Source organism: Penaeus chinensis, chromosome 18, assembly GCF_019202785.1.
Source record: "Penaeus chinensis breed Huanghai No. 1 chromosome 18, ASM1920278v2, whole genome shotgun sequence".
In the NCBI taxonomy this organism is placed as follows: Eukaryota; Metazoa; Arthropoda; class Malacostraca; order Decapoda; family Penaeidae; genus Penaeus; species Penaeus chinensis.
Genome location: NC_061836.1, coordinates 16,418,620 through 16,428,619, shown reverse-complemented (window position 1 = coordinate 16,428,619; position 10,000 = coordinate 16,418,620). Strand labels below are relative to the sequence as shown.

General features: G+C 39.7%; 1 protein-coding gene across 1 annotated transcript in view; it reads right to left on the bottom strand.

Annotated features, from left to right (window-relative positions):
- LOC125034617 (disintegrin and metalloproteinase domain-containing protein 9-like) overlaps window positions 1-10,000 on the bottom strand; it is a 17,241-nt gene that overhangs the window by 2,748 nt on the left and 4,493 nt on the right. Inside the window, exons 3-11 of the mRNA XM_047626518.1 lie at window positions 5,162-5,317; window positions 4,833-4,894; window positions 4,422-4,571; window positions 3,635-3,810; window positions 3,238-3,294; window positions 2,488-2,652; window positions 1,579-1,843; window positions 984-1,124; window positions 519-694 (exon numbers count right to left, since the gene is read on the bottom strand). Coding sequence (XP_047482474.1) covers window positions 519-694; window positions 984-1,124; window positions 1,579-1,843; window positions 2,488-2,652; window positions 3,238-3,294; window positions 3,635-3,810; window positions 4,422-4,571; window positions 4,833-4,894; window positions 5,162-5,317 — 1,348 coding nt within the window. The remainder of the gene's footprint in view (window positions 1-518; window positions 695-983; window positions 1,125-1,578; window positions 1,844-2,487; window positions 2,653-3,237; window positions 3,295-3,634; window positions 3,811-4,421; window positions 4,572-4,832; window positions 4,895-5,161; window positions 5,318-10,000) is intronic.

Genomic DNA, 10,000 nt, shown 5'->3' with positions numbered 1-10,000 from the left:
GAATCATAGAATGACAGTGATAAAACAGCAGAATAATAACAGTAATCATGATGATAGCCGTAGTAGTAGGACTAATAATGATGATGATAATGTTAACAAAAAAGACATTAATGGATAAAAATAGTCATGGCATAAATAATTAAATGACAGTGTAAATATGTTGTAATCTATTACCCCCCCCCCCCCCCGTTTCAATTTACTTATCTTGACTATATTTCATTCTTAATTTAGGTACCAAATAAGATACTGTATCTAGAAAATACACCGTTGAGACTGAACTACACCGCAAAGTAAGTCAAGTGATTGCAGATGAACCAATCTCTTTTCCTTTTTACATCTTCCCCAATGATCTCTTCGTGTCAGTATATTAAAATGTTGCCAGGAAGTACAATCACGGCGAAATAACTCTCGCAAGATTCGAATTCTGTTTCGAATCGACAGTTAATGTAGCCCTTGTTAGTAAGGTTTGGCGGATTTCGAAGCTTCATTTTGTTCCGTAACCGAGTAGCATATCATACCTCTGACTACACTTGTTCAGGGTGTTCAGACTGCTGTCCCTGAAGCCGCAGTTGCCGTTCGAACTACCGCCAGTGTTGTAATTGTAGCACTTATCAACAGCCTTGGAAGTCGTCGGTCCCCAGACTATCTTGCACCGCTGCTCGTGGCTTCCGCACTCGCCTCTGTGGCAGTGGCCCTGGGGGGGGGAGGGGGGTATTAGAGGTGTTCTCTGCTGTCTGGGGTTATGGTGGGGGTGGGGGGGAGTGTATGCTCGTAATACCGACTAGGATTGGTACGATCTGTACATGTAAATATAAATTTAGAACATGGCTAGATATAAGTGTTAGGTGCAGAGAGGGATAGGTAGATGGATAGTTAAGGCATGAGTGACTAACACGATCATGAACAGATGGATAGACAGTTTTTTTGCAAAACCAATTGACAAATAAATAAATAGATAAAACCAACTCCTCTGGAATTCGTACCATTCCATCGAAGCAAAGTTCCCCGTCCCTCTTGAAAACGTCAGCGGGGCAGTACTCGGAGTCCCCAGCGCAGAACTCGGGCAGGTCGCACTCGGACAGGGACTCCCGGCACAAGGACCCGACAGGCAGAGGCTTGCATGTCTGTGGGGTGAAGAGTATTAATGTTGTTATTGTTGTGATTTTTAACATGATGACAACCGCCATCTCATCATCATCATTATTAGCAGCAGCAGTAAAGAGTGTTGGAGAGTGGAAAGGAAATGGAAAGGGTGTAGAAGAAAGAGGAAAACAAAGGAAAGCTTTGGCTTGTGTTTCCTCAGAGAAGTTGAGAGGGCTGCTCACTCTTTCTCTCTCTCTCTCTCTCTCTCTCTCTCTCTCTCTCTCTCTCTCTCTCTCTCTCTCTCTCTTCCTTCCTTCCTTCCTTCCTTCCTTCCTTCCTCCCTCCCTCCCTCGCTCCCTCCCTCACTCCCTCCCTCCCTCCCTCCCTTCCTCCCTCCCTCCCTCCCTTCCTCCCTCCCTCGCCCTCCCTCCTTTCTCTCTCTTCCCCCCTATCTGTTACAGCCCCTTTCTTGAGCGCAGTCATCAGCCGCCCTACCTTGGTGTCGCAGCAGGCCCCCGAGGCGCAGGTGGCGTTCACAGCCAGCCTGCAGGTGTCGGGGTCGCAGCAGGGGTTGTTGCAGAACTCCGCCGGTCCGCAGTCGCATTGCTCGCCTCTCTCCACCACGCCGTTGCCGCAGCTGGGACGCGAATACAGCCTCGTCGGGACGTTCTTCAGGCAGTCGAAGCCGGCGGTGGAGAAGCTCTGAGCGAGGTACTTCTTGCTACAGGAACTCCAACCCATGCTGGAGTTGTAGAAGTTGCTGTGGGTGCGAAGGGCGGTTTGTGGGTAAGTGTGGGCGGAGGAGCGGCTGGACGAGTGGTTCATTGCTCATTAGGTGTGAGGCTACGCAGGTCATTACAAGGTCTATCAAAAAGGGATTAATTAGCTATTGTATAAAAAAAAAAAAAATGCAGTTACTTGACACAACTTTATTGGACTAATCTCCTAAATCTTGCACCTATGAACTTGACTTTTTTTTTAGTTTAAATCGCCCAAACCACAGCATTGCAGTACCAAAAATGTTCGACAATATAATAACATTAATGAGAATACACTTTTATACAATACAATCATCATGCAAACGATATATAAGCAAATGTGCGGAAAAAATGCCTTAAGAAGACAAGATAAAGGGAAGAAAACTAAACTGCGTCAAGGAATGAAGGAAGAGGAGGAGGAGGATAGATCAAGAAGGTAATGATAATGGTGGTACCTTGACAAAAAAAAAAAAAAAAAAAAAAAAAAAAAAAAAAAAAAAAAAGGCACAAGACGTTAAATAAGCTTATTTGAAATTCAGGACAAAAGCATAAAAAAGAAAAGCCATTCCCAGCACAGAGGCTGCTTTTCGGGCAATATCTATTATTCACCTATTTATATTCCTCTTTACACGATCTCCAAACAAACCTGCCAGTGCCTCCCATGACGCATTTGCTACTCTCGCACGTGCAGTCTCTCGCGTCCTCGTCGTGCAACATGCCTAGGTTGTGGCCCATCTCGTGTGCAAGAGTCTGCGCAACAATGCCCACGGCCTCGTTCTTGTCTTGCACGACGCTCACGGAGGAGTTCTTGCTGTGTAAAGACGTGCAACAGAAGCTTTAGAACCTTCTAAGGTTGCTAAGGATATATATATATATATATATATATATATATATATATATATATATATATTATTTAGATTTTTTTTACATTTAGATTTATCTGGTTCTTTTGGATATCTGAGGATTTCATAGAAATTAAAGAGATTCAACAGATTTCTTGGGTATTTGGGATTATTCAAAGAATTCTTGAATTCTAAGAATTTATTTTTAAAAACTTTTTTTTTTCTTCTTCTCCTTCGGTTATTCGGGTTGTTATGAATATCTGAGAATTGATTTAAATCTTTCGGGATTTCTCGGAATTTCTAGGTTTATAAGGAAAGCCTCGGTATTAAGATTTCGTAGCATTTCTAGAGTTTCCTAGATATTTCAGGGGATTTCTCTAAACTCCTAAGGCAATATGAAATATATACATATATACATTGTGTATGTATGAATCACATACACACACACACACACACACACATATATATATATATATATATATATATGGATACAAAATCAGATAACACACGTTTCAAATTTTCGTACTTGGAAGAAAAAGATTGAAAGACGTTACCTGCACATGCCTTTGACGGTGGCATAACCGACGGTCGAGCCAACGATATCCACTCTCCTGCAAGATTTATTTTTGTTAATTTTCAAAATCAGGGAGTTTTGAACAGCTGCTAAATATCCGTGGATTTTCATTATGCACGAGAATGTTCATTTACCATTTTCTTTCTCTCTCTCTCTCTCTCTCGTTCTCTCTCTCTCTCTTTCTCTCTCTCTCTCTCTCTCTCTCTCTCTCTCTCTCTCTCTCTCACACACACACACACACACACACACACACACACAGACACACACAAATCTTCAAAATATAAGAATTAATTATCAAAGCAAAATCACAACCGAATAGCCTTAACCCCCCTAGCCTCCCCCCCCCCCCCCAAAAAAAAAAAAAAAAAAAAACTCACGTCAACAGAACAGTGTTGTCATTGGGTAAATCAGGCCTTTCCTGAAGCAGCTTGAGACGGTAGGCCGTGAATCTGCCAAGAAGTTCCACGTGTCTGTCTGTAACGACGATTTTGTCGGAGTCGTCCCATATAACGAGGTCGGTCAGGACAACCACGACACCGAGCGGGCGGTACATCTGCAGGCGTGAGGGAGAAGGGGTGTTGGTGATGGTGATCGGTGGTGAGGAATGGTGGAAATGATGGTGAATCAGTGGTGATGATATTGTCACAGTGCGTCCAATCTCAGTAAAAGAATAACTGGCAACTTACCCGGGCTTTGGCGTACAACTCGCCTTCTCATTATTAATTTTGTATTCTAAGCACCTGACACTCTATATTTGTGATTACATATATCTGGAGTTTTATTATCAACTTGCAATATATTTATTGCTTTACCCCATTTGCCAGTTTTTTCTTTTCCTAAGACTGGACGGAGTTTAGTGATGAAAATTGTGGTCATGATCGCCATCACAGTTACCATAATCACGATGGTAATGGAAAACCATTCGTGATAAGAACGATGATCATAGAAGAAATAGCAATAAAGGTAATGATAAGATTACTGATATTAATGATAATGATAACAGCGAAATGAAAACAGTATTAATGAAAATGGTGACGATAATAACAGTAATGGTGATGATAATAAGAGTGAACAACGACAAATACTAATAATAACAATGACAGCAATGATAATGATAACAAAGATGACAGAACAATAGTGAAAACCGCTCCGCCGCCCACTCACCGCATTCACGATGTTGATCATGGCACGGCAGCGCGCGTGCGCCTCGTTGCCGAACTTGAGGTAGAAGCTGCGGTCGGCCACGAGGACCACCTCCACGAAGCGGGTCAACTTGTCCGTCCAGAGGGGCCCGTGCAGCGCCCCGCGACGCACCTGCGGGGGGGGGGGGGGGGGGCGAGGGTGCGGGAGGGGGAGGGAAACAGACAGGAGGGAGGAGGGAGCAATTGGTAATATTAATTGTACATAGTCATGTCTGTCTCTTAGTTAAACGTATCACATCAATTCAGATAAACACATATTCTTATTGACGATTCTGATGATCAGTAATTCTATTAATCAGCTGTTTTTTGGCTATTGCTTAGTTTTATCATCACCCTAATCTTGAAACTACAGACTCGCCTTAAAATCTCTTACCCTGTGTGAAGCTGGCATCATATCGGTTGGCGTTTCGTCTTCTTCGTGCTCGGTGTCAACTCCTGGAAAGCGAAGACACGAACGTAAATATTTTTTCGTTGTGTGTACTCGTGGGTGTGTGTTAGGGGGGAGGGGGGTAATTGAGTGTGTAGTCTCTCTTTTGTGTGTGTGTGTGAGTGTGTGTGTGTGTGAGTGTGTGTGTGTGTGAGTGTGTGCGTGTGTGTGTGTGTGTGTTGTGTTCTCGCTCTTCACTTGTGTGTTATTATCAGCATTTATTACACACCGTATTTCTCGTCCTCCTTATTAGGAATATGGTTAATTCCACGCACCACATTTTCCAGGAACAGACTCCACCTGTTCCCTCGAGACGATCCTGTGTGGTCCCTCGGGGGTCCTTGTCCCTGGCAGAGGCTCCACCAGAAGCTCCCTGCCGGATACCACCACCACACCCCTAGAGAGAAGGAAGGAAGGAGGGGCGTGAGGCTCTTTGGTAGATGAGAGGGGGGGGAGGGGCGAGGGACTTATGACTCACCATAACTTACACTTATGACTCACCATAACTTACACTTATGACTCACCATAACTTACACTTATGACTCACCATAACTTACACTTATGACTCACCATAACTTACACTTATGACTCACCATAACTTACACTTATGACTCACCATAACTTACACTATCTCACCATAACTTACACTTATGACTCACCATAACTTACACTTATGACTCACCATAACTTACACTTATGACTCACCATAACTTACACTTATGACTCACCATAACTTACACTTATGACTCACCATAACTTACACTTATGACTCACCATAACTTACACTTATGACTCACCATAACTTACACTTATGACTCACCATAACTTACACTTATGACTCACCATAACTTACACTTATGACTCACCATAACTTACACTTATGACTCACCATAACTTACACTTATGACTCACCATAACTTACACTTATGACTCACCATAACTTACACTTATGACTCACCATAACTTACACTTATGACTCACCATAACTTACACTTATGACTCACCATAACTTACACTTATGACTCACCATAACTTACACTTATGACTCACCATAACTTACACTTATGACTCACCATAACTTACACTTATGACTCACCATAACTTACACTTATGACTCACCATAACTTACACTATCTCACCATAACTTACACTTATGACTCACCATAACTTACACTTATGACTCACCATAACTTACACTTATGACTCACCATAACTTACACTTATGACTCACCATAACTTACACTTATGACTCACCATAACTTACACTTATGACTCACCATAACTTACACTTATGACTCACCATAACTTACACTATCTCACCATAACTTACACTTATGACTCACCATAACTTACACTATCTCACCATAACTTACACTTATGACTCACCATAACTTACACTTATGACTCACCATAACTTACACTTATGACTCACCATAACTTACACTTATGACTCACCATAACTTACACTTATGACTCACCATAACTTACACTTATGACTCACCATAACTTACACTTATGACTCACCATAACTTACACTTATGACTCACCATAACTTACACTTATGACTCACCATAACTTACACTTATGACTCACCATAACTTACACTTATGACTCACCATAACTTACACTTATGACTCACCATAACTTACACTTATGACTCACCATAACTTACACTTATGACTCACCATAACTTACACTTATGACTCACCATAACTTACACTTATGACTCACCATAACTTACACTTATGACTCACCATAACTTACACTTATGACTCACCATAACTTACACTTATGACTCACCATAACTTACACTTATGACTCACCATAACTTACACTTATGACTCACCATAACTTACACTTATGACTCACCATAACTTACACTTATGACTCACCATAACTTACACTATCTCACCATAACTTACACTTATGACTCACCATAACTTACACTTATGACTCACCATAACTTACACTATCTCACCATAACTTACACTATCTCACCATAACTTACACTATCTCACCATAACTTACACTTATGACTCACCATAACTTACACTTATGACTCACCATAACTTACACTATCTCACCATAACTTACACTTATGACTCACCATAACTTACACTTATGACTCACCATAACTTACACTTATGACTCACCATAACTTACACTTATGACTCACCATAACTTACACTATCTCACCATAACTTACACTATCTCACCATAACTTACACTATCTCACCATAACTTACACTATCTCACCATAACTTACACTATCTCACCATAACTTACACTTATGACTCACCATAACTTACACTTATGACTCACCATAACTTACACTTATGACTCACCATAACTTACACTTATGACTCACCATAACTTACACTTATGACTCACCATAACTTACACTATCTCACCATAACTTACACTATCTCACCATAACTTACACTATCTCACCATAACTTACACTATCTCACCATAACTTACACTTATGACTCACCATAACTTACACTATCTCACCATAACTTACACTATCTCACCATAACTTACACTTATGACTCACCATAACTTACACTATCTCACCATAACTTACACTTATGACTCACCATAACTTACACTTATGACTCACCATAACTTACACTATCTCACCATAACTTACACTTATGACTCACCATAACTTACACTATCTCACCATAACTTACACTATCTCACCATAACTTACACTATCTCACCATAACTTACACTATCTCACCATAACTTACACTATCTCACCATAACTTACACTTATGACTCACCATAACTTACACTATCTCACCATAACTTACACTTATGACTCACCATAACTTACACTTATGACTCACCATAACTTACACTATCTCACCATAACTTACACTTATGACTCACCATAACTTACACTTATGACTCACCATAACTTACACTTATGACTCACCATAACTTACACTTATGACTCACCATAACTTACACTTATGACTCACCATAACTTACACTTATGACTCACCATAACTTACACTTATGACTCACCATAACTTACACTATCTCACCATAACTTACACTTATGACTCACCATAACTTACACTTATGACTCACCATAACTTACACTTATGACTCACCATAACTTACACTATCTCACCATAACTTACACTATCTCACCATAACTTACACTTATGACTCACCATAACTTACACTATCTCACCATAACTTACACTTATGACTCACCATAACTTACACTATCTCACCATAACTTACACTTATGACTCACCATAACTTACACTATCTCACCATAACTTACACTTATGACTCACCATAACTTACACTTATGACTCACCATAACTTACACTTATGACTCACCATAACTTACACTTATGACTCACCATAACTTACACTTATGACTCACCATAACTTACACTTATGACTCACCATAACTTACACTTATGACTCACCATAACTTACACTTATGACTCACCATAACTTACACTTATGACTCACCATAACTTACACTTATGACTCACCATAACTTACACTTATGACTCACCATAACTTACACTATCTCACCATAACTTACACTTATGACTCACCATAACTTACACTTATGACTCACCATAACTTACACTTATGACTCACCATAACTTACACTTATGACTCACCATAACTTACACTTATGACTCACCATAACTTACACTATCTCACCATAACTTACACTATCTCACCATAACTTACACTATCTCACCATAACTTACACTATCTCACCATAACTTACACTTATGACTCACCATAACTTACACTTATGACTCACCATAACTTACACTATCTCACCATAACTTACACTTATGACTCACCATAACTTACACTTATGACTCACCATAACTTACACTTATGACTCACCATAACTTACACTTATGACTCACCATAACTTACACTATCTCACCATAACTTACACTTATGACTCACCATAACTTACACTATCTCACCATAACTTACACTTATGACTCACCATAACTTACACTTATGACTCACCATAACTTACACTATCTCACCATAACTTACACTATCTCACCATAACTTACACTATCTCACCATAACTTACACTTATGACTCACCATAACTTACACTTATGACTCACCATAACTTACACTTATGACTCACCATAACTTACACTTATGACTCACCATAACTTACACTTATGACTCACCATAACTTACACTTATGACTCACCATAACTTACACTTATGACTCACCATAACTTACACTTATGACTCACCATAACTTACACTATCTCACCATAACTTACACTTATGACTCACCATAACTTACACTTATGACTCACCATAACTTACACTATCTCACCATAACTTACACTTATGACTCACCATAACTTACACTTATGACTCACCATAACTTACACTATCTCACCATAACTTACACTTATGACTCACCATAACTTACACTATCTCACCATAACTTACACTATCTCACCATAACTTACACTTATGACTCACCATAACTTACACTATCTCACCATAACTTACACTTATGACTCACCATAACTTACACTTATGACTCACCATAACTTACACTATCTCACCATAACTTACACTTATGACTCACCATAACTTACACTTATGACTCACCATAACTTACACTTATGACTCACCATAACTTACACTTATGACTCACCATAACTTACACTATCTCACCATAACTTACACTATCTCACCATAACTTACACTATCTCACCATAACTTACACTATCTCACCATAACTTACACTTATGACTCACCATAACTTACACTTATGACTCACCATAACTTACACTTATGACTCACCATAACTTACACTTATGACTCACCATAACTTACACTTATGACTCACCATAACTTACACTATCTCACCATAACTTACACTATCTCACCATAACTTACACTTATGACTCACCATAACTTACACTTATGACTCACCATAACTTACACTTATGACTCACCATAACTTACACTTATGACTCACCATAACTTACACTATCTCACCATAACTTACACTATCTCACCATAACTTACACTTATGACTCACCATAACTTACACTTATGACTCACCATAACTTACAC